Here is a 25,025-nt window from a genome sequence, read left to right as displayed (position 1 = left end):
CAGATGGTTTTTTTTTTTTTTTTTTTGAGATGGAGTCTCACTCAGTTGCCCAGGCTGGAGTGCAGTGACGCCATCTCCACTCACTGCAATCTCCACCTCCCAGGTTCAAGCGATTCTTCTGCCTCAGCCTCCCAAGTAGCTGGGATTACAGGCATCCACCACCACGCCTGACTAATTTTTGTATTTTTAGTAGAGACGGGGTTTGACCATGTTGGCCAGGCTGGTCTCGCACTCCTGACTTCTGGTGATCCACCCACCTCGGCCTCCCAAAGTGCTGGGATTACAGACGTGAGCCACCGCCTGGCCTCTGGATGAACTTTTATAGACAGCATAGAAAGAAGAGAGAGAGCACGTGTCTTGCACTAATCACATGTAGTGATTTTTTTAATAGAAATTCACTATCCAAAGCTCAAGAGCATTTGGTTAAGTTTCTGTGATACCTTAGAGTTACCACAAACCCCAAAAGTAACACTGTAATTCACTTTCTCTTGATTATAGAACAAGGCAAGGTAGGGCTTTAGCAAAAACATCACAGAAAGAGGCCACCTTCACTTGGAGCACGTCATGCTTTTCAGAGTGATCCTATAGCCCTTTGGGGAGGTAGGGGGCATGTTTTGTGCCCATTTAACAAGCTGAGATGCACAAACATTAGTTGATACGCCTGAGTCATAAAATTAATTACAACCAGATTCGAAAGCTCCTGATTTTACTGTTGTGACTTGATTATAGAGCAAAGGGTTAGATTGGAGAGCACTGCCCAGGAGACTAGAGGTATGTGAAGTCTTGCTGTATGGGGAAAGGAGTGGAGGAAATCAGTGATCTGAGAACCATGGGCTCCTGCAGAACCTTGGATTTGTGATCTAAACACCTAAATTTTTTTGTCCCAACCACAATCCTGACACAACCTTTTGTATTCCCAATAAAAAGACTAAACAAAATGAAATGTCATCTCACTTTGAATGAGTTTTAATGTGGTGGGGTTTCTGTCACTTTACTTCTCACAGGAGTTAACAGTTGTTATGGGGTGGCATATGAGTGTCCTCTGTCTTTTAGTACACTAAAACATTAATTGTTGTTATATGCACATACACTTACGGACTTTTTTGCATTTCATTTGTCTCTGCACTTGTTTCTATAAGGTTAAGAAGATTAGAAGAATAGCTAATGTGTATGCATTAAAAATACTCCTTAATTTTTAGAAATATATGCAAGAGGCACGAAGTTTAGGAAAAAACCTGAGGCAACCCAAACTGTCAGACCTCTCTCCTGCAGTTATTGCACAGACCAACTGTAAATTCGTAGAAGGCTTATTAAAAGAATGTAGAATGAAGGTATGTATTATTCACTGATGCCAGACAGTGTGCATTCATGTTTACACCATGTGTGAGGCTAAGATGAACTGAGTTAACCCCCATTTAAGCATGTAATTTTGCTAGAAGAAAACTTTTACTGTGGCATGACCTCATGTGCTCTTTACTGGGGTATTGAACCTCCATGGGTTCTTCATTGCCCACAGAATCAACGACATGAGAGCCTTGTACCATTTTCCTCACCTTTTCAGACATTGCTGTCCTCCTCACCAACATAAACAGATGTCTTAAGCCACTCATGATTTGTCAGGAATGTTGTTATCTTGTGTGAAAGGCAACACTTTTGTGTCTGTGTATGCATCTGTGTACAACCTTATTTGTGCCTGTACATGGTTTTTGTCCCCATAAGGAAAAATACCTTAGCTGTGTTGTAGGTTTGTGTATATTGCACAACATTCTCTTCTCAGAAACCTGTGTTTATTGGAGGTAGCAGTACAAACTGACAAAACTTAAAACATCATTTTAGCTAATAATTTTATTTATTTATTTGACAGTCATTTCTTGAGTACCTTCTCTGCATATTCAATAAATGTACTATTTTCAGCATCAGTGTATAGTGGTGAATTAAAGTTCTTGCCTAAAAGAGCTAGATTCTCATTTTACATTTTATGAAAGCTACTAAGACTGATGCAAATTAACTTACATGAAACTGATTTCCATTTTCTTTCCATTTTTTGGTGCATGCTTGATGAACAAAGAAAAAATAAAAAAGGAGAAGGAAAGTCCTGGTTCATTCACAAATTAGAGTTCTCAAAAAATGTAGAGCTGCCCATTTGTATTCTGGTTTTTACCTAAGTGCAGTCAAACTAAGTGCAAGAATCTTTAGTATGCTAAGATGCTGGGGCAGTGATAGGGCAAGTTGTAGTGGCAGGATGGGGTTCCATATTCTGACAGTACATTTTCTTTTTTTATTGTTTTTTGTTTTTTGAGACAGTCTTGCTCTATCACCCAGCAGGCTGGAATGCAGTGGCATGTGATCTCACCTCACTGCAACCTCTACCTCCCGGGTTCAAGCGATTCTTCTGCCTTGGCCTCCCAAATAACTGGGATTACAGGCGTGTGCCACTACTGCCCGGCTAACTTTTGTATTTTTAGTAGAGACAGGGTTTCACCACGTTGGCCAGGCTGGTCTCGAACTCCTGGCCTCAGGTGATCCACTCGCCTGGGCCTCCCAAAGTGCTGGGATTACAGGTGTGATTACAGGCATGGTGATGCCCAGCCCTGACAGTACATTTTCTAGGTCTGCTGTAATTCCCCAATATCACAGAAGTTAATAATTTGACAACTGTTGTACATAAGCATCTTTTCAACATGGAGATGCCTTACAAATATTATCTTATTTTCTCTTTAGTCACACTCCATTTTTCTGACAAAATAGTAACATATAAATTATATTAGTCCAGTTAGTTGACCACCAAGATTAAGAGATTTTTTTCCCCAAGGTGATTACAAATCTGCAAATAGAAGTATAATGAAGGGAAACCAAGTCTCCTACTTCAGTAATTGACTTGTTGATTTTTGGTTTCACTGCTGGGCTGCCATATGACTACACATGATATTCTTAGACAAAGCGCATGTTGGTGGAGAAGATGGGACATGAAGCAGTGGAACTTGGCCATGGAGAAGCAAACATCACCGGCCTGGAGGAGAACACCTTGATCGCCAGCCTCTGTGACCTGCTGGAGAGGATATGGAGCCATGGCTTGCAGGTCAAGCAGGTAACAGTTTTAGGAGGTCCTGGTGCCCTGGCCAGTTAAGAGCCCTGTGAAGAAATGTAACAAGGAGACAAATATGTCATTTAAAAAAAAAATAGGCTCTTTTGTCACAAAGGGACTAGAAAAATGCCACAGGCATTTTAATTTCAGGAAAAGAAAATATAACCCATGAGCAGGAGGTGGTTTGGGGATCTTTCCTGCTAAGCAGGAAAGGGTGAACTAGCACATCACTGCAGAGGCTGTATCCCTAGTAAGTTCCATTAAATGTTTGCCTTTGTCACTGTCCAGAATTAACAGTTCCTTACCATTTTAATAAGTCAGGGTGAAATCATTCAAATGGTCTCTTTGCTTTTGTCTCTCTAGTCTCCCTTTCTGATTTTTTTCTGACGTGTGCATGTTTCTTTCTTCTTCCCTTTTTCTCTCTCACCTCGATTTTTTTCTCTTATCGCCACTCCATATATCCAAACATTTTACATGTAGATGTACACAAGTACATTCTGTGCTGCTAGAGCGTTTTAATTCCATGGTTACTAAGGTAGCCAATGTAGGCAGCCCTAATTACATACAACTAAGTAACAACCTAGCAGACATGAGAAATCTTCTGCCTGCCATGCTGGCCTTTGCTTAGCTGCTTCCTTTTCCCACGCTCTTGCCAGTCTTCTCAGCGAGGCAAAGGATGACCTTTATGATACATGCAGAAGATGCTCAGAATGTCATACAACTAGGCATAAGTGAGCCTGGGTCACCAAACTTTTAAATGGCTATTGGAATATGAATGATTTGGATGAGAAATTATTTTTTGATGAATTATTTCTTATAAAATGAAATTCTTACACACCTTGTACTTTCAGGGGAAGTCGGCTTTGTGGTCACATTTAATTCAATTTCAGGACAGAGAAGAGAAACAAGAGCACCTTGCAGAATCACCAGGTATGACATCATTGGTAAAGAACTAGCAGCATTGGACTCTGAGAAGACTCAATACTATATGGCCTTGTCTTGATCTCTTTCCCTCTCAAGCTAAAATTTACTCATTTTGCCAATAATGGGATAAAGTAGAAGGAGCAATATTACTAACTGTGAGACCTGGGAAAAGTTACTTGCCCTTTCTGAAGTCCTGCTTCGTCATCTGTAAAATAGGAAAATGAGATTACCTAGGCTGGAATGGTCATGCTGATCAACTAAGGTATCATGTGAAAACCCCCAGTGAATTGTAAATGGCCACACAAGGATACATTACTCTCACTAGCATTAGAATTTTTTTTTCTTAAAAGTTTTATGTCGGGCGCGGTGGCTCACACCTGTAATCCCACCACTTTGGGAGGCCAAGGTGGGCAGATCACCTGAGGTTAGGAGTTTGAGACCAGCCTGGCCAACATGGTGAAACCCCAACTCTACAAAAAATACAAAAATTAGCTGGGCGTGGTGGCAGGTACCTGTAGTCCCAGCTACTTGGGAGGCTGAGGCAGGAGAATCACTTGAACTCAGGAGGCAAAGGTTGCAGTGAGCTCAGAAGGCGCCACTGCACTGCAGCCTGGGTGACAGAGCAAGACTCCATCTCAAAAAAAAAAAAAAAAAGTTTTTGTAACCATCATTAATCTTTCAGGGAGAAAATATGTACATATGTCTCAAAAATTTCAGGAGTTGAATCTCTATTTAATTTATAGAAAATATAACATGTTAGAAGGGTCATAATTTTTTACCTAATTATGTAGGGTTTTTTAAGCTAAGTGTTCTACCTACTGTGTATTTTTCACAACAACACATGATTTTCTTTATGTAAAATAACCATCTATTTCACAAAAAAGTAGAAGTAACTGTGGGAAGCTAATCGAGATAAAATGCTTTATACCGAATCAGCCATTTCAGAACCTTTTCAAAAAGTATGGATTACTTTGAACATTCAGAAATGTTTTAGATGGAGTCTCAATCTTGTCACCCAGGTTGGAGTACAGTGGTGCGATCTCGGCTCACTGCAACCTCTGCCTCCCAGGTTCAAGTGATTCTCCTGCCTCAGCCTCCTGAGTAGCTGGGATTACAGGTGCATATCCCATGCCCGGCTAATTTTTTTTTTTTTTGAGACAGAGTCTCTCTGTGTCGCCCAGGCTGGAGTGCAGTGGTGCGATCTCGGCTCACTGCAAGCTCCACCTCCTGGGTTCATGCCGTTCTCCTGCCTCAGCTTGCCGAGTAGCTGGGACTACAGGTGCCCGTGACCACACCCAGCTGTTTTTTTTTTTGTTTGTTTTTGTATTTGTAGTAGAGACGGGGTTTCACCTTGTTAGCCAGGATGGTCTCAATCTCCTGACCTCATGATCCACCCGCCTCAGCCTCCCAAAGTGCTGGGATTACAGGAGTGAGCCATCGCGCCCTGCCGTAATTTTGTATTTTTAGTAGAGACAGGGTTTCTCCGTATTGGTCAGGCAAGTCTCGAACTTCCGACCTCAAGTGATCCATCCGCCTTGGCCTCCCAAAGCACTGGAATAACAGGCGTGAGCCACCGTGCCTGACCTTAAAGACCCTTTTATTCATCGTAATTTATTTTCCCTTACTGCCCCTAGAGGGCAACACTACCCTAAATGTAGTATTTAAACCTAGTGTTTAAATGTATTTAATCAGACAGCTAGGAATGTAAGCTGACTACATTGCCCTGGAGCTCCTGTAATCAGAATGCCAAGGTTCTGTTGTCCTTGGCTGTAACTATATTTATAAAGATTCAGATCAAGTTTAAAAGCATTCTCTAGTGTCCATCTCCTCTGCCAGTTTTTCTGTTAAAAAAAATAGAAATGAGGCCAGGCGTGGTGACTCAACTTCTGTAATCCCAGCACTTTGGGAGGGCGAGGCAGGCGGATTACCTGAGATCAGGAGTTCAAGACCAGCCTGGTCAATATGGTGAAACCCTGTCTCTACTAAAAATTAAAAAAAATTAGCCTGGCATGGTGGTGCGCATCTGTAATCCCAGCTACTCAGGAGACTGAGTCAGGAGAATCGCTTGAACCTGGGAGGCAGAGGTTGCAGTGAGCCAAGATTGCACCATTGCATGCCAGCCTGGGCAACAGAGCGAGAGTCCGTCTCAAAAAATATATATATTTATAAGAATATGAAATATGTATTAAAACATCAGTTTAAATTGAAATCTCTCATTCTTAAGGAATAAGTTGTAATTATGCAAAAATTAACAGTTTTTAAAATCTGATTTTCCACCAAATACTTCTTTTGCCAATTAGTAAGCTTCCTAATTAATGGCAATAAACAGTCTGCATTGTCATATTTAGGAAAGATCCTTAAAGATTTATGATGGGCTGGGCACGGTGGCTCGTGCCTATAATCCTAGCACTTTGGGAGGCCTAGGTGGATGGGTCACTTGAGATCAAGAGTTCGAGACCAGCCTGGCCAACCTGGTGAAACCCACTCTCTACTAAAAATACAAAAATTAGCCAGGCATGGTGGCAGGTGTCTGTAATCCCAGCTACTCAGGAGGTGAGGCAGGTGAGTCGCTTGAACCTGGAAGATGGAGGTTGCATTGAGCCAAGACTGCTCCGCCGTACTCCAGCCTGGGCAATGAAGTGAGACTCCATGTCAAAAAAAAAAAAAATTTATGATGGGTTTGAACATTATTCTTACTAGCATTGAATCATGATGAGACTAGTTGCTGGATTATTATCATGAGTCTTCAGAAGCAGCACTAAACAGGAGTCAGAGACATTTTAAGAGTTGCAGAGGAATGGAAAGATAGGGACCATAGTGGGTAGGCAGTATTAATTTTGACCTAGTGATCACCGCACCTAGTAGTTTGAAATCCTATTTCTGAGAAAGAATTTCAGAATACAATTAGTCCTAGAACAAAGACTGTTCTTAACATATCACTCAAAAGTTTAAACCTTTAAATTTGTTGGGACGACTGGGTATGGTGGCTCACACCTGTAATTCCAGCACTGTGGGAGCTCAAGGAGGGCAAATTACTTGAGGCCAGGAGTTCAACACCAGCCTGGCCAACATGGTGAAACCCCATCTCTACTAAAAATATAAAAGTCAGCCGGGTATGGTGGTGCACACCTGTAATCCCAACTATTCAGGAGGCTGAGGCATGAGTATCTCTTGAACCCAGGAGGCAGAGGTTGCAGTGAGCCAAGATCATGCCATTGCACTCCAGCTTGGGCAACAGAGCAAGATGCTGTCGCAAAAAAAAAAAAAGAAAAAGAAAATTGTTGGGAGGCTGGGTATGGTGACCCAGTTCTGTAATCCCAACACTTTGGGAGGCCAAGGTGGAAGGATCACTTGAGCCCAGGAGTTTGAGACCAGCTGAGGTAACATAGTGAGACCCAGTCTCTACAAAAAAATTTTTTTTTTCTTAATTAGCCAGGTATAGTGACACACGCTTGTGGTCCCAGATGCTTGGGAGGCTGAAGTGGGAGGATCACTTCAGCCCAGGGGGTTGAGGCTACAGTGAGTGCTGTGATCCCACCACTGCACTCTAGCTTGGGTGACAGAGCAAGACCCTGTCTCCAAAAAATAATAATAATAAATAAAAACGTTGAGCCAGGTCTTAAACTTTGCACCTTCAGACAAGGTTCTACTAAACTGGAAATGGATTTTGGCAGGGGGTAGGTGTAGAGCCCTTCCACTGAAGGGAGTGGAAATGCTGCCTTTTTTCCTTTTTTTTTTTTTTTTTTTGAGATGGAGTTTCGCTCTTATTGCCCAGGCTGGAGTGCAGTGGCACAGTCTTGGCTCACTGCAACCTCCACTTCCTGGGTTCAAGCGATTCTCCTGCCTCAGCCTCCTGAATACCTGGGGTTACAGGTGTGTGCCACCACATCTGGTGAATTTTTCTATTTTTGGTAGAAACGGGGTTCACTACGTTGGCCAGGCTGGTCTCGAACTCCTGACCTCAGGTGATCCACCCGCCTCAGCCTCCCAAAGTGCTGGGATTACAGGTGTAAGCCACTGTGCCTGGCCAGAAATGCTGCTTTTAAGTGGTTATTCTGGATCTAACCCAGGAATTTTGAGTCACTCTTCATCTTCATCAGAAATTTTCTACTAATTACTTACCTACCTGTAGACTGTACATGGTTCTGTAGAAACATACAGTCTCTGCCCTCTACAAACGCGCTGTCTGTGCTACATTTATAAAATTCACCACTCCAAATAGAAAATAAATAAAATGTTTAACTTGTGTTCATTCTTTTTTTTTTTTTGGAGACGGAGTTTCACTCGCTCTTGTTGCCAAGACTGGATGCAATGGCACGATCTCGGCCCACTGCAACCTCCGCCCCCCAAGTTCAAGAGATTCTCCTGCCTCAGCCTCCCAAGTAGCTGGAATTACAGGCATGCGCCACCACATCTGGCTAATTTTGTAGTTTGATTCAGGCAGATGAGCAAATTCTTGTAGCCAAGAATTAAATCCATGAATCTTTATTTTGAAGGAGAAAGTGGCCTATAGTTTGAGTCTTTTCAATTAAGAAATAGTAATGGAAGTACACATTTGCATAGTTTATAAAATTCTCTTCTAGCTGGAGTAGGCATCATGGAAACCTTCTTAGATTTTAGGTCTCTAGGTAAAAGAAGTGGTTCCATTTCCTAACCCCTAATCTGCCCTCTGCTCACAGGCTTTTAAACTCTTCTCTCCAGAGTCACTAATAAATTACCGTATTCATTTCCTAGGGCCGCCATGATAGAGTACCACAAACTGTGGTTTAAACAACAGAAATTGCTAGGCACGCTGGCTCACACATGTAATTCCAGCACTTTAGGAGGCCAAGATGGGAGGATTCCTTGAGCCAGGTATTTGAGACTGGCCTGGGCAACATAGTGAGACCCCTATCTCTATTATTGAAAACGAAGTTTCTCACTTGTTCTCTAGTTTAAGAGGCATGATTATTTCTGGTTGTCTTGTCTCCCTCTAGCCAACTTACTAATTATGGTTTCAGCTCCGCTTTTTTCCTCTGTCAACCTATTTCTTACCGCCTGTGTGGCCATCTTTCATTCTGTCTAATCATCTGGAGTGTAGAGGCATTCTCTGAGCCATCTCACTTTGTCCTCAAAAAGAAAGATGTGGCCGGGTGTGATGGCTCATGCCTGTAATCCCAGCACTTTGGGAGGCCGAGGCAGGCAGATCGCTTGAGTCCAAGAGTTTGAGTCCAGCCTGGGCAACATAAACATAGAGACAAAACCCCATCTCTACAAAAAAATACGAAAATTAGCCAGGTGTGGTGGCATGCACCTGTAATCCCAGCTATCAAGAAGCTGAGGTTGGAGGATCGCTGAGCCTGGAGGTGGAGGCTGCAGTGAGCCGAGATCATGCCACTGCACTCCAGCCTGGGCGACAAGAGTGAGACCCTATCTCAAAAAAAAAAAAGAAAAAGATGCACTTTCTTCAGTAACATGTAACACATTCCCTGCAAGTCCGGAACAATTTCCTCAGCATTTATTACCTCCTGGGTGTCAAGATGAATGGGTCTAGTGCCCCATTGAAACTCCCTCCCCAAATCGCCACAACAAATATCCTATTTATCATCCACGTGGTATGGAAGGCCCTCGAAAGTAGTGCTTTTAGATTGGACTGGCCACAACCTCTTCCTTCTGGCAACCCCATCAGTACTCATTTATACCTGCCAGTGTCAAAAGCATAGGGATCCTAATACACCAAAATGTTCCCTATCTTCCTTTAGTGCCAACTTCATATATATTTATGTGTTTTGATATTGTATCCCAGCCCCCCAAAGTAGAATGAATCTAAAACCTGAGAAAATGGCAGGTTTAATATACAGCAAAAATTCACATTCTAAATTCTACTTATGTAGGTATATTTGCTGAGTATGATGTTGGAATTTCATTTTTATTTATAGATGGGAAGATAGAAATGAAAGGCCGAAACTCCATGGCATCTCATTGAGCACGAGACCAAACACTGCAACTACAATATATTAGCCAATAGATGTTTGCTATATGAGAATAATCTTTCCTTCTTTCATACATAAGAGACAAAACCTCGTCTCTACAAAAAATACAAAAATTAGCCAGGTGTGGTGGCACGCACCTGTAATCCCATAATTGTTAGCTTTCATAAATGTTAGCTATTCTTAAATAAATGTTAGCTATTCAGGCTTCATAAGAGAATACTCATGGACATTATACTTAGTGTCTATTTAGATTACTCACTTTGCGTGCTGTAATTACTGTACTTTGGACTCTGAACTTTAAGGTAGAAACTTATTAGATTGAAGAGCCTGAAATCTTAGATTTTTTTTTTTTTTTTTTTTTTTTGAGACGGAGTCTCGCTCTGTCGCCGGGGCTGGAGTGCAGTGGCATGATCTTGGCTCACTGCAAACTCTGCCTCCCAGGTTCATGCCATTCTCTTGCCTCAGCCTCCTGAGTAGCTGGGACTACAGGCGCCCACCACCATGCCCAGCTAATTTTTTGTATTTTTTAGTAGAGAGGGGGTTTCACCGTGTTAGCCAGGGTGGTCTCGATCTCCTGACCTGGTGATCCGCCTGCCTTGGCCTCCCAAAGTGCTGGGATTACAGGCGTGAGCCACAGCTCCTGGCCTTTTTTTTTTTTTTTTTTAAGAGACGGTCTCATTCTGTTGCCCAGGCTGGAGTGCAGTGGTGGGCTCAGGTGATCCTCCCACCTCAGCCTCCCAAGCAACTGGTACTACAGGTGAACACCACCATGCTCAGCTAATTTAAAAAAAAAAAAAACTAATTTAAAAAAAAAAGACATATATATATTTAGCTTCCCATTGTCCAAACCCATATAATTATTTGCAAAAACGGGGTCTTTCTGTGTAGTCCAGGCTGGTCTCCCTGTGTTTCCCAGGCTGGTCTTGAACTCTGGGCTCAAGTAATCCTCCTGCCTTGGCCTCCCAAAGTGTTGGGATGACAGGAGTGAGCCACTGTACACAGCTTAGATTTTTTTGCAGACACTCAAGAGTTTAATTGTGTGACTTCAATTCATGAGCCCAGAGATGTTTCACATTTTTAGTAGCTTAATTTATACACATTGCTTTCATGTGTAATTATCTAGAGCTATTAGAATGAGTAACTAGAAAATAACTGGCCAGGCGTGGTGGCTAACACCTGTAATCCTAGCACTTTGGGAGGCCAAGGCGGGCAGATCACTTGAGTTAAGGAGTTTGAGACCAGCTGGTCAACATGGTGAAACCCCGTCTCTACTAAAAAATACAAAAATTAGCTGGGCGTGGTGGCGCACTCCTGTAGTCCCAGCTACTCGGGAGGCTGACGCATGAGAATTGCTTGAACCCAGGAGGCGGAGGTTGCAGTGAGCCAAGATCATGCCACTGCATTTCAGCCTGGGCAACAGAGCAACAGAGCAAGACTAGGTAAAAAAAAAAAAAAAAAGTGCCTGGTCCTTATGGCCAAAATTTGTACACATTTCATTGTTTGCTAGGTGGTCTTTTGTGATTCATTTAAAATTTCCAAAAGCAGTTCCAGATTACATAGAAAGAAAATAGTTGGGTCCGGGCACGGTGGCTCACGCCTGTAATTCCAGCACTTTGGGAGGCTGAGGCAGGCGGATCACCTCAGATCGGGAGTTCAAGACCAGCCTGACCAACATGGAGAAACCCTGTCTCTCCTAAAAATACAAAAAATTAGCCAGGTGTGGTGGTGCATGCCTGTAATCCCAGCTACTCAGGAGACTGAGGCGGGAGAATCGCTTGGACCCAGGAGATGGAGGTTGCGGTGAGCTGAGATTGTGCCATTGCACTCCAGCCTAGGCAACACGAGCGAAACTCCGCCTCAAAAAAAAAAAGAAAAGAAAATAGCTGATTTACTGTGTTAATAATATAGCCCAGCCTGGACAACACAGGGAGACCCGTCTCTACAAAAAATTTTAAAAATGAGCCATGTATGGTGGTACACACCTGTAATCCCAGTTACTCTGGACAGAGCTAAGTTGGGAGGATCGCTTGAGCCCAGGAGGTTGAGGCTGCAGTGAGCCACGATCACACCACTGCACACTGCACTCCAAGCTCAGTGACAGAGCAAGACCCTATTTTCTTTAAAATTTGTTCTTTGACATTTTGGGCTAGATGATATATATTGTTAAAATTTGTTCTTATCAAAGCAGTTTCAAAGTATTTAGCATGAACCATGTATATTTTTTATTACTTTTCTAATATTTTGTTGATATTTTTCTACATAGTTGCCCTCGGACCAGAAAGAAGAAAATCTGACTCAGGAGTTATGTTGCCAACGCTCAGGGTCTCTCTTATTCAGGACATGAGGTATTTGTTATTAATACATGTGTTAGCATGTGGTGATAACTTTGAAGTATTTTGTGGCTTTTAACTAAATTGCTCAAATAATTATGGCTATGTTTATTTTTGGCTTATGTATTCTGAAGAAAGCATTTTTTATGATTTCATTTATTTTATTTTTATACCATTGTAGTGTTTCCTGACATTAAATCCAAATGGAAGATGCAGCTGAGAAGAGTTCTAAAGCATCTCTAAACTTTTTTATTTTATTTTACTTTTGCAACAGGATCTTGCTTTGTCACCCAGGCTGGAGTTCAGTGGTGCAATCACCACTCCCTGCAGCCTCAACTTCCCAGACTCAAGCAATCCTTCTGCCTCAGCCTCCCAAGTGGCTAGAATTACAGGCACCTGCCACCACACCCAGCTAATTTTTTTGATTTTTAGTAGAGACAGAGGTTTTTTTTTTGTTTTTTGTTTTTTGAGATGGCGTCTCACTCTGTTGCCCAGGCTGGAGTGCAGTGTCGTGATCTCAGCTCACTGCAACTTCTGCCTCCCGGGTTCAAGCAATTCTCCTGCCTCAACCTCCTGAGTAGCTGGGACTACAGGCATGCGCCACCATTCCTGGCGAATTTTTGTATTTTTAGTAGAGACAGGGTTTTACCATGTTAGCCAGGATGGTCTCGATCTGACCTCATGATCCACCCGCCTCCGCCACCCAAAGTGCTGGGATTACAGGCGTGAACCACTCTGCCCGGCTGAGATGGGGTCTTAGGTTGCCCAGGCTGGCCTCGAACTCCTGGGCTCAAGTGATTCTCCTGCCTCGGCCTCCCAAAGGGCTGGGATTATAGACGTGAGCCATTGTGCCCATCCTAAACTATTTTATAGCTTCTTTTGTTCAGTTTTTAAAACTCCCTTAAATACCTACTGCCCACCGAAGAAGGTACAGAAGAAAAAATCTGCAAATAATGGCAGGATATGTGGCAGAACAATTGCAGTCAGGTAGATTTAGTTTGAAGCAAATACAGATCTGAGAATCATCACTTGCAATTATTGTTAAGAAATCTTTAGAAGACTTCAAGATATCTAACACAGATTTATTGAATGAGGAAGCAAAGGCTTTTATCTTTTAAATATTTTAGGTACAATACTTAGTTAACTCTTACAATGTATGGGTTTAAAGCAGTGTCATAAGATCCAAGTGCAGTGGGTCATGTACTTTGGGAGGCTGAGGCTTGAAGAGGATCATTTGAGACCAAGAGATTGAGACCAGCCTGGGCAACATAGCAAGACCCTGTATTTTAAAATAATTTAAAATAACCAGTTAAAGATTATCAATGTAGTCTGGCTTATTTTCTCTAATGCCATAGAAAGTAAGATTTCATATTTTCCATATGTTGTCCAGTGCAACTTGAAAAGTAATTCAGTGGTTTAAAGTTGTGGCTGATATTTAATTGTGCTATAGAACAGTTATTTTGAAAAGAAACTTGAGTATTCACCCTGTTTCATTACTTTTTTTGGAGCATCAAGAATAACCAAATTCTTATTTATAGGTATCTATGAGTCTGCAAAAAGGACATAATAAAGCCTGAAAGAGTGAATAAGTGTTAAATGCTTTATCTTACGACATTGTCCGTGTGCTTGTGTTGTAATGGCAATTATGATGTGAGACTAACTTCATGATTCAGATGGAACCTTCAAAGATTTAATCAACATCAATTGTATATTATCCATTGCTCCCTTTAAGTATAGAAGAACCTTTCTGTGCCCAGTACTGTTCACTCTTTACTTCTTTTCTAGTCAGGGTTCTCCTTAAAATCTACATCTTTGCTGTTGCCACTATTCTTTAGGCATATTCAAAACATGAGTGAGATCAAGACTGATGTTGGACGAGCTCGGGCATGGATAAGACTGTCTCTAGAAAAGAAGCTCTTGTCCCAGCATCTTAAGCAGTTGCTTTCTAACCAACCACTCACCAAGTAAGATACCATCTTTGATACATTTCTGTTTCTATAACCCGTGTGCATACAAAGCCAAGTTGCATAAACTGACAAAGTGGCTTCTTCAGTATGAAGTGCTGTTTCCTGTGCACATGCATTCTTCTTTATCTAACAGGCATGTGCTTTTAAAACTCTGTCTTGATGTAATACTTGATTGTTTCGGGGAGGACACACCAAATTTAACAGACAAAGGCCAGATTGCAGTTGGGTGTGGTGGCCGTTGCCTGTAATCCTAACATTTTGGGAGGCCAAGGTGGGTGGATCACTTGAGTCCAGGAGTTCAAGACCAGCCTGGGTAACACGGTGAAACCCTGTCTCTACAAAAAATACAAAAGTTAGCTGGGCATGGTGCCGCACACCTGTAGTCTTGGCTATTCAGGAGGCTGAGGCAGGAGAATCACTTGAACTTGGGAGGTGGAGGTTGCAGTGAGCCAAGATCACGTCACTGCACTCCAGTCTGGGCGACAGTGCAAGACTGTCTCAAAAAAAAAAAAAAGGCCGGATTGCTCTGCCAGAATCAGGCAAAAAGCTGGCTAGTTCACACAAGCTGACAGTAACATCCAAAAGATAGGTTGAATTTATATAAACCTTATATTATACTGTAAAAAACAAAGATAAAACCTAGAGTAAAAAAAAGAAAGAAATAATAAAGTTCTGAGAGGAGGTCCCAGTAAAGGGCTTCTTCTGAGAGCCTTGCATTCAGTAGTCTAGGGCAAGCGTTCCCAGCCCTTGGGCCATGGACCAGTACTGGTCTGTGGCCTGTTAGGAACCAGGGCTGCACAGCAGGAGATGAGCGGAGGGCAAGCAAGCATTACCACCTAAGCTCCACCTTCTGTCAGATCAGCAGCATTAGATTCTCAAAGGAGCACAAACCCTATTGCGAACTGCGCATGTGAGGGATGTAGGTTATATGCTCCTTATGAGACTCTAATGACTGATGATCTGAGGTGCAACAATTTTATTCTGAATCCACCTCCCCGTCCCCAGCCCCTGCGACAGCCATGGGAAAATTATCTTCCATGAAACAGGTCCCTGGCGCCAAAAAGGTTGGGAACCACTGGTTTAGAGCCCGGAAACCAGTCAAGTACATGTCAATTAATTGTTAACTTTTAATTTCTTCTGTTTACTCTATCAAGAAACCCTCTTCAAGGTCAGGTGCAGTGGCTCACACCTGTAATCCCAACACTTTGGGAGGCCAAGGTGGGCAGATCACTTGAGGTCAGGAGTTCGAGACCAGCCTGGCCAACATGGCACAACCGTGTCTCTACAAAAAATACAAAAATTACCCGGGCATGGTGGCATGCACCTGTAATCCCAGCTACTTGGAGGCTGAATCGGGAGAGTCACTTGAGCCAAGATTATGCCACTGCACTCTAGCCTGGGCAACAGAGCAAGACCCTGTCTCAAAAAAAAAAAAAAGCAAAAAACAAAAAAACCACAAAAAACAAAACAAAAAAACAAAAAAAAGAAGCTGTCTTGGATGAAATATATTGCCCTTATATTTACATTAGTGCTAATTTGAAGGCTAAGGACTTTGACTTCTCAGGAGCAAAGTTAGGCAGAGAATTCAATAAAGACCTCAAACGTGATAGCCTATTAGAGTTCCAGTGCTTTTTGTAGTTTTGTATTTGTACATATCACACTTGGATTACATACCCCCGGAGCATTTTCAGATGAGTCTTAATGTTCAAAGAGTAGGTTTGATAAAGAATGAAGTGTCACATATAGCCTGTGAATCTGATCTTGTTTTCTTAAAACTGGCATGGTTTTTTTTTTTTTTTTCCAATTACAAAAAGTTATTGGCCGGGCGCAGTGGCTCACACCTGTCATCCCAGCACTTTGGGAGGCCGAGGCGGGCAGATCACGAGGTCAGGAGATCGAGACCATCCTGGCCAACATGGTGAAACCCCGTCTCTACTAAAAATACAAAAATCAGCTGGGTGTCGTGGCGCATGCCTGTAATCCCAGCTACTTGGGAGGCAGAGGCAGGAGAATCACTTGAACCTGGGAGGCAGAGGTTGCAGTGAGCAGAGATCGCGCCACTGCACTCTATCCAGCCTGGTAACAAAGTGAAACTCTGTCTCAAAAAAAATAAAAAAGGCCGGGCGCGATGGCTCGTGGCTGTAATCCTAGCAGTCTGGGAGGCCGAGGCGGGCGGATCACCAGAGATCAGGAGTTCGAGACTAGCCTGACCAACATAGAGAAACCCCATCTCTACTAAAAATACAAAATTAGCCAGGTGTGGTGGCACATGCCTGTAATCCCAGCTACTTGGAGGCTGAGGCAGGAGAATTGCTTGAAGCTGGGAGACGAGAGGTTGCAGTGAGCCGAGATCGTGCCATTGCACTCCAGCCTGGGCAATAAGAGCGAAACTGTCTCAAAAAAAAAAAAAAGTGATTTATGCTCATAGTGGACAAAGTACAAAGAGGAGAATGATAATCACTTACAATCCTGCTATATAAAGAACACTAAGTATTTCATGTTTTCTTCTGTACTTTTCATCTATGCATGTTCTCTTATTAAGATATACTATATTTGCAATTCAGTATCATCCTTTTTATTAGCTTGTGTACCATAAACATTTCACCGTATCACAAGAGTTTAAAATCTGAAATCTGAATGCTTGTGTTCAAATATCGCCTTCTCTATTTAGTATTTGAATGACCTTGGACAAGATATTTAACTTTCCTGTATCTCTCTTTTTCCCCATCTGTAAAATGACACTAGGCTGGGTGTGGTGGCTCACTCCTGTAATCCCAGCACTTTGAGAGGCCAAAGGGGAGGATTGCTTGAGCCTGGGAGTTCAAGACCAGCCTGGGCAATATAGTGAGACCCCATCTTTACTAAAAATAAAAAATTAGCTGGGTGTGGTAGCATGCACCTGTGGTCTCAGCAGCTTGGGAGGCACACTAAAGCCCAGGAGGTCGGGGCTGCAGTGAGCTGTTACTGCATCGCTGCACTCCAGCAACCTGGGTTACAGAACGAGACCTCATCTCAAAATAAATAAATAAATAAATAAAAAATAAAAAGGCACTAATAGACTTACCTCATAGAGTGAGAATTAAATGTATTAATACCTATAAAACACTTGGGAAAGTGCTTAAATGTAAGTGTTTAATGAAATCTTTGCCCCATTTCATCTGTATCTTTAGGACTGAATCCTAAAAGTAAAATTGATGAGTCAAGGGGTATGATTGGTTTAAAATAATTGTTACCTGAATTGCTTTCCTGAAATTTTCAGTCTCACCAACTGGGAGAATGGCGTTCATTTCAACACTGGTCATCACTTTTAAGTCTTTATTAGTTTGATAGATAAAATAGATGCATTTTTTTTCCTTAATTATTAGTTAGGTTAAAAGTGTTTTATTAACTGTTTATATATCCATTTTTATGAATTGCAATAGAATGAATCTATTTTTTTAAGATTAAAGGTGTTTGTCTAAGAGGAGCTATTTATTTTTAGTCAAGGCTTAATGAGGGCCAGCCCCAGTGGCTCGTGCCTATAATCCCAACACGTTGGGAGACTGTGGCAGGAGGATCTCTTGAGTCCAAGAGTTCAAGACCAGCCTGGGCAATATAGCGAGACCCCATCTTGGAAAAAAGAAGACATAATGGGAAAGAAACAAAAGAAAAAAATGGCCGGGCATGGTGGCTCACGCCTGTAATCCCAGCACTTTGGGAGGCCGAGGCAGATGGATCACCTGAGGTCAGGAGTTTGAGACCAGCCTGGCCAACATGGTGAAACCCTATCCCTACTAAAAATACAAAAATTAGCCTGGCGTGGTGGCACATGCCTGTAATCCCAGCTACTCATGAGGCTGAGGCAGGAGAATCACTTGAACCCGGGAGGCGGAGTTTGCAGTGAGCTGAGATTGTACCATTGCACTCCAGCCTGGGCAACAAGAGAGAAACTCTGTTTAAAAAAAAAAAAAAAGACATAATGAAAAGCACGAAAAATACATGATACTACTGTTTTTTTTTTTTTCTTTGATACTACCGTCTTGTGCTTGTCTTACCCTTTCCTAGGAAGCTTTATAAGCGATATGCTTTTCTACGTTGCGAAGAAGAAAGAGAGCAGTTTCTTTACCACCTTCTTTCTCTCAATGCTGTGGACTATTTCTGCTTCACCAGTGTGTTCACCACTATCAGTAAGTCTAGAGAATTGACTGTTAAGGGTTACTGAGGTGACTAATGGAATAAAAGCATTTATATTTTTTAATGCAAGATATGCCATAGTACATGTGACATTGTAACATACCCCCAGATCTCTGTTTAGGAATAAAGGATATTCCCCAAATGCTAGGAGTGCTACAGGAAACCCTTGGCTGTCAGGCTGTGAAGAACGCCTTACTGAAAAAAAGTACCTCACTGGAGATGATACCTTCTGCCAGTTCCAGCCAGCATCCCATAACTGAACAAAGGGCTGTCCCGGAGCTCACCAGGGGGTTAGATAGATGAGGACTTCATTGAGACTGCATTGAAGCTTAACATCTTGCTTAACCAATCCTGCTTTCCTTCTCACATGTTGGTCCCAGGAGCAGCATTGTCCATGCTAATTTCTGACTCAGAGATTTCTTCCCAAGAAACCCAGTCTTTGATAGGAAATGTTACCTACAATAGATGTGAAAAGGAATGTTTTATTAAGTAAATATTTCAATATCTTAACGAAAACACATAAATTCAAAGTATCCGTGTGATAATAATAAACTTATGCAATTGGACATCATTCAACTTTTGAAGGAAATGCTGATTGGAGATTTTTTTTTTTTTTTTTTGATACAGAGTCTCACTCTGTCACCCAGGCTGGAGTGCAGTGGCATGATCTCGGCTCACCGCAGCCTCCACCACCTGGGTTCAAGGAATTTTTGTGCCTCAGCCTCCTGAGTAGCTGGAATTACAGGCACACCCCATCACACCCGGCTAATTTTTGTATTTTTAGTAGAGATGGGGTTTCACCATGTTGGCCAGGCTGGTCTCGAACTCCTGACCTCAAGTTACCCACCTGCCTCAGCCTCCCAAGTGCTGGGATTACAGGCATGAGCCACCACGCTGGACCTGGAGATTTTGTTGTTGTTGTTGTTGTTGTTGTTTTTGTGTTTTTTGAGATGGTGTCTGGCCCTGTCATCCAGGCTGGAGTGCAGTGGTGGAATCTCGGCTCACTGCAACCTCTGCCTCCTGGGATCAAGTGATTCTCCTGCCTTAGCCTCCCAAATCACACACCTGTATATAGGCGTGTGTCACCATGCCCGGCTAATTTTTGTGTTTTTAGTGGAGACAGAGTTTCACCATGTTGGCCAGGCTGGTCTCAAACTTCTGACCTTAGGTGATCCACCCACCTCAGCCTCCCAACGTGCTAGGATTACAGGCGTGAGCCACTGAGCCTGTCCAAGAGATGCATTTTTTATAGAAAGCCGAATGATAGCATTTATTCTTTCCTTCATTGCTAATTCTTACTTGCAGTGGGTCCTCTTCCTTACTTTGCAGAATTTTTACTTGTATCAATTAGGAATTGCATTTAGCTGCAAGTATCAGAAACTTGAAAACCGGTGGTTTACAGCATAGTAATTTCACTTACATAATAAAGGTCTCAAAGTAGGCAGTGGGCAGTGCTGTCACGGACCCAGGCTCACTGTCCTTTTCCCCTTAGACGCGCTCTGTGTGTGCTAGTTACCTCATGGTTTCAACATGCCTCTTCTCAGCATACCTTCCAGCAGGAAGGAGAGAGTGCCAAGGAGGGGCAGGATCTGTGCTAGAAAGACATAATTTTCCAAAAAATCTCAATAAATATCACTAACATTTCACTGGTCAGAATAGTGTAGGTTTTGGCTTTCCAGTCTCTGGTAACAGCAGACAAAGGAAAAGGGAATTGGAATGGGGATTAGGCCATCCTGTAACGCCTGTCAAGTTACTATTCATTGATTAGGTTACTGCAGGCATAAGAAACTAAAAAGTTATATACGGTTTTAAAATCGGGCCGGGTGCGGTGGCTCACGCCTGTCATCCCAGCACTTTGGGAGGCCAAGGCGGGTGGATCACAAGGTCAGGGGTTTGAGACCAGCCTGACCAACATGGTGAAACCCCGTCTCTACTAAAAATACAAAAATTAGCTGGGTGTGGTGGCGGGCACCTGTAATCCCAGCTACTCAGGAGGCTGAGGCAGGAGAATTGCTTGAACCCGGGAGGCGGAGGTTGCAGTGAGCCGGATTGCGCCACTGCACTCCAGCCTGGGCAATAGAGCAAGACTCCGTCTCAAAAAAGTAAATAAATAAATAAAATAAAATCGAAGAGGCCAGGCACAGTGGCTCACACCTGTAATCCCAGCACTTTGGGAGGCCAAGGCGGGTGGATCACATAAGGTCAGGAGTTCGAGACTGACCTGGCCAACATGGTGAAACCTCATCTCTACCAAAAAATACCAAAATTAGCCGGACGTGGTGGTGCATGCCTGTAGTCCCAGCTACTCAGGAGGCTGAGGTGAGAGAATCACTTGAACCCGGGAGGCAGAGGTTGCAGTGAGCCAAGATCACGCCACTGCCCTCCAGCCTGGGTGACAGGATGAGACTCTGTCTCTAAATAAATAAGAAGTAGCAGTAGAGGATTCCTAAAATCCTCCTTATATCTGCAGATTTCTCTTCATCTGAGTAATTTTCAATTTGAGAAATTCTTCATGAAAGAAAATTTTAAATTTAATCATATTGCTTTTTCATACTTAAACTATGAAATCACTGTTGTGCATCTGTGAGCCTTTTGCAGCCACAGAACTGCTGACCCTAAACATGCCTTTTTCTGCAGATTTTCTTATCAATGCAAGAAATGAGAAAAGCCTCTGGCAGCTAAAATAGTCTTACACTAACCTCTTCTGCTTTCAGTTTCAAAACCCATTTGATTCTGACGATTACTAAACCATGAAAGTATGGCCTTTTCTCTGACACTTTCCTATCCTAAAGCCAAAATAAAAGGACACAAAGGGAGACTATTCACCTAACATAAAGAAAGTCTTTTATGTAAAATTAGGGAAATGAACCGTTTATCTCATTTGTTTTCCTCATCTAAGAGTGCACTGAACCATGAGCTCATACTGTGAGGCTGTATCTAGGCACCTTCTTAAGTAAATGTTTTTCATCCTACTTGTAGATCTTTCAAGGAGGGCTTCTAACACCCCCTCTTATGATCAAATGGGCAGAAATCCCAAGGATAACAACAAATATTGATTCTACCCTACTTTAAAAAAAAAAAATGGCTGGGCATGGCGGCTCACACCTGTAATCCTAGCACTTTGGGAGGCCGAGGTGGCGGATCACCTGAGGTCAGGAGGTCGAGACCAGCCTGGCCAACATGGGGAAACCCTGTCTCTACTAAAAGTACAAAAATTAGCTGGGCATGGTGGGCACACACCTGTAATCCCAGCTATTCCAGAAACTGAGGTAGGAGAATCGCTTGAACCCGGGAGGCAGAGGTTGCAGTGAGTTGAAATCACCCCACTGTACTCAAGCCTGGGCATCAGAACAAGACTCCTTCTCAAAAAATAAATAAATAGTGGCCCGGTGTGGCGGCTCACACCTGTAATCCCAGCACTTTGGGAGGCCTAGGTGGGTGGATCACGTGGTCAGGAGTTCAAGACCAGCCTGGCCAAGATGATAAAACCCCGTCTCTACTAAAAGTACAAAAATTAGCCAGGCATGGTGGCAAGCCCCTGTAATCTCAACTCCTTGGGAGGCTAAGGCAGGAGAATCACTTGAACCCGGGCGGCAGAGGTTGCAGTGAGCCGAGATTTCACCACTGCACTCCAGCCTGGGAGACAGAGTGAAACTCTACCCCAAAAATACATACATACATACATACATACATACATACATACATGGCAGGTGGCTTATGCCTGTAGTCTTAACACTTTGGGAGGCCAAGGCAGGCAGATCTCTTGAGCACTTTGGGAGGCCGAGGCGGGCGGATCACGAGGTCAGGAGATCGAGACCATCCTGGTTCACACGGTGAAACCCCGTCTCTACTAAAAATACAAAAAAAATTAGCCGGACGCAGTGGCGGGCGCCTGTAGTCCCAGCTACTCGGGGCTGAGGCAGGAGAATGGCGTGAACCCGGAAGGCAGAGCCTGCAGTGAGCCGAGATTGCGCCACTGCACTCCGGGCTGGGTGAAAGAGCGAGACCCCGTCTCAAAAAAAAAAAAAACATAGCTGGGCGTAGTGGTGCACACTTCTGGTCCCAGCTACTGGGGAGGCTGAGGTGGGAGGATCACTTGAGCCCAGGAGGTGGAGATTGCAGTAAACTGAGATCGTACCACTGCACTCTACCCTGGGTGACAGAGCGAGACCCTGTCTCAAAAAAAAAAACTTTAAAATTTTAAAATCAGGCCAGGTGCAGTGGCTCATGCCTGGAGTCCCAGCACTTTGAGAGGCCGAGGCAAAAAGATCACTTGAGTCCAGTTCAAGACCAGCCTGGGCAAAATAGTGAGACCCTGTCTCAACAAAAGAACAATTAAAAAGTTAGCTAGGGGCCGGGCATGGTGGCTTATGCCTGTAATCTCAGCACTTTGGGAGGCCAAGGTGAGTGGATCACCTGAGGTCAGGAGTTCGAGACCAGCCTGGTCACCATGGTGAAACCCCATCTCTACTAAAAATACAAAAAATAGCTGGGCGTGGTGGTGTGCGCCTGTAATCCCAGCTACTCAGGAGGCTGAGGCAGGAGAATTGCTTGAGCCCGGGAGGCAGAGGTTGCAGTGAGCCGAGATCATGCCATTGCACTCCAGCCTGGGCAACAAGAGCAAAACTCTGTCTCAAAAAAAAAAAAAAAAAAGTTAGCTAGGGGTCGGGCGCGGTGGCTCATGCCTGTAATCTCAGCACTTTGGGAGGTTGAGGCCGGTGGATCACCTGAGTTCTGGAGTTCGAGACCAGCCTGGCCAATATGTGAAAACCCCTTCTCTACTAAAAATACAAAAATTAGCCGGGCGAAGTGGCAGACGCCTGTAATCCCAGCTACTTGGGAGGCCGAGGGTGGAGAATCACTTGAATCCAGGAGGCAGAGGTTGCAGTGAGCCAAGAACATGCCACTACACTCCAGCCTGAGCGACAAGAGTGAAACTCTAAATAAGTTAGCCAGGTGTGGTAGTGTGCACCTGTAGTCCCAGCTACTGGAGAGGCTGAGATGGGAGGATTGCTTGAGCCCCAGAGATCAGGGCTGCAGTGAACGCTGATTGGGCTGCCGCACTTCAGACTGGGCGGCAGAGCTAGACCCTGTCTCTAGAAAACCCAACAAACAAAAAAACAGAAATGTGCCTGGTGCGGTGGCTCACGCTTGTAATCCCAGCACTTTGGGAGGCCGAGGCGGGCAGATCACGAGGTCGGGAGATCGAGACCACGGTGAAACCCCGTCTCTACTAAAAAATACAAAAAATTAGCCGGGCGTGGTGGCGGGCGCCTGTAGTCCCAGCTACTCGGAGAGGCTGAAGCAGGAGAATGGCGTGAACCCGGGAGGCGGAGCTTGCAGTGAGCCGAGATTGCGCCACTGCACTCCAGCCTGGGCGACAGAGCGAGACTCCGTCTCAAAAAAAAAAAAAAAAAAAGCAAATGTATGGCTGTGATGGACAAAAATGCTTATGTGCTTAAACCATCTCCCCCCTTTTTGTTTTGAGACAGGGTCTCACTCTGTTGCCCAGGCTGGAGTGCAGTGGTGGGATCAGAGTTCACTGCATCCTTGACCTCCCTGGCTCAAGGGATCCCCCCTCCTCATCCTCCTGAGTAGGTGGGACTACAAGTGGGTACCACCAGACCTGGCTAATTATTTTTTTTTTATTTTGTATAGAGACAAGGTCTCACTTTGTTGCCCAGGCTGGTCTTGAACTCCTGAGCGAAAGTGATCTGCCCCCCTCAGCCTTCCAAGGTGCTAGGTAGGATTACAGACATGAGCCCCCATGCCTGGCCCTGTCCACATTTTTTTTTTTTTTTTTTTTTTTGAGACGGAGTTTCACTCCTGTTGCCCAGGCTGGAGTGCAATGGCGCGATCTCGGCTCACTGCAACCTCTGCTTCCCAGGTTCAAGCGATTATCCTGCCTCAGCCTCCTGAGTAGCTGGGATTACAGGTGTGTGCCTCCACACCTGGCTAATTTTTTTTTTTTTTTTTTTTAGAGAGAGTCTTGCTCTTTCGCCCAGGCTGGAGTGCAGTGGCACTATCTTGGCTCACTGCAAGCTCTGCTTCCCGGGTTCACGCCATCCTCCTGCCTCAGCCTCCTGAGTAGCTGGGACTACAGGCACCCGCCACCACGCCTGGCTAATTTTTTGTATTTTTTTTTAGTAGAGACGGGGTTTCACCGTGTTAGCCAGGATGGTCTCAATCTCCTGACCTCGTGATCCACCCGCCTCGGCCTCCCAAAGTGCTAGGATTACAGGCGTTAGCCACCGCGCCCAGCCTAATTTTTGTATTTTTAGTAGAGACGGGGTTTCACCATGTTGGTCAGGCTGGTCTCGAACTCCTGACCTTGTGATCCACCCACCTCGGCCTCCCAAAGTGCTGGGATTAAAGGCCACCACACCTAGCCATTTTCTTTTTTTTTTTTTTTTTTTTTTTTGAGACAGAGTCTCACTCTGTTGCCCAGGCTGGAGTGCAGTGGTGCAATCTCAGCTTACTGCAACCTCTGCCTCCCAGGTTCAAGCGATTCTCCTGCCTCAGCTTCCCAAGTAGCCGGGATTACAGGTGCACACCACCACACCCAGCTAATTTT

The 25,025-nt window shown here is 43.9% G+C and overlaps 1 protein-coding gene across 5 annotated transcripts in view; it reads left to right on the top strand.

Moving 5' to 3' along the window:
- DENND5B (DENN domain containing 5B) overlaps positions 1-25,025 on the top strand; it is a 208,391-nt gene that overhangs the window by 163,602 nt on the left and 19,764 nt on the right. For all 5 annotated transcript variants that reach the window (XM_030804466.1, XM_030804465.1, XM_030804469.1 and 2 more), the window contains 6 exons: positions 1,200-1,331; positions 2,936-3,088; positions 3,937-4,015; positions 12,245-12,326; positions 14,147-14,275; positions 18,323-18,444. In XM_030804466.1, coding sequence (XP_030660326.1) covers positions 1,200-1,331; positions 2,936-3,088; positions 3,937-4,015; positions 12,245-12,326; positions 14,147-14,275; positions 18,323-18,444 — 697 coding nt within the window. The remainder of the gene's footprint in view (positions 1-1,199; positions 1,332-2,935; positions 3,089-3,936; positions 4,016-12,244; positions 12,327-14,146; positions 14,276-18,322; positions 18,445-25,025) is intronic.

Source organism: Nomascus leucogenys, chromosome 23, assembly GCF_006542625.1.
Source record: "Nomascus leucogenys isolate Asia chromosome 23, Asia_NLE_v1, whole genome shotgun sequence".
NCBI classification, from domain to species: domain Eukaryota; kingdom Metazoa; phylum Chordata; class Mammalia; order Primates; family Hylobatidae; genus Nomascus; species Nomascus leucogenys.
The sequence above is the reverse complement of the archived record's forward strand: the minus strand, read 5'-3'. Positions and strand labels throughout refer to the sequence as shown.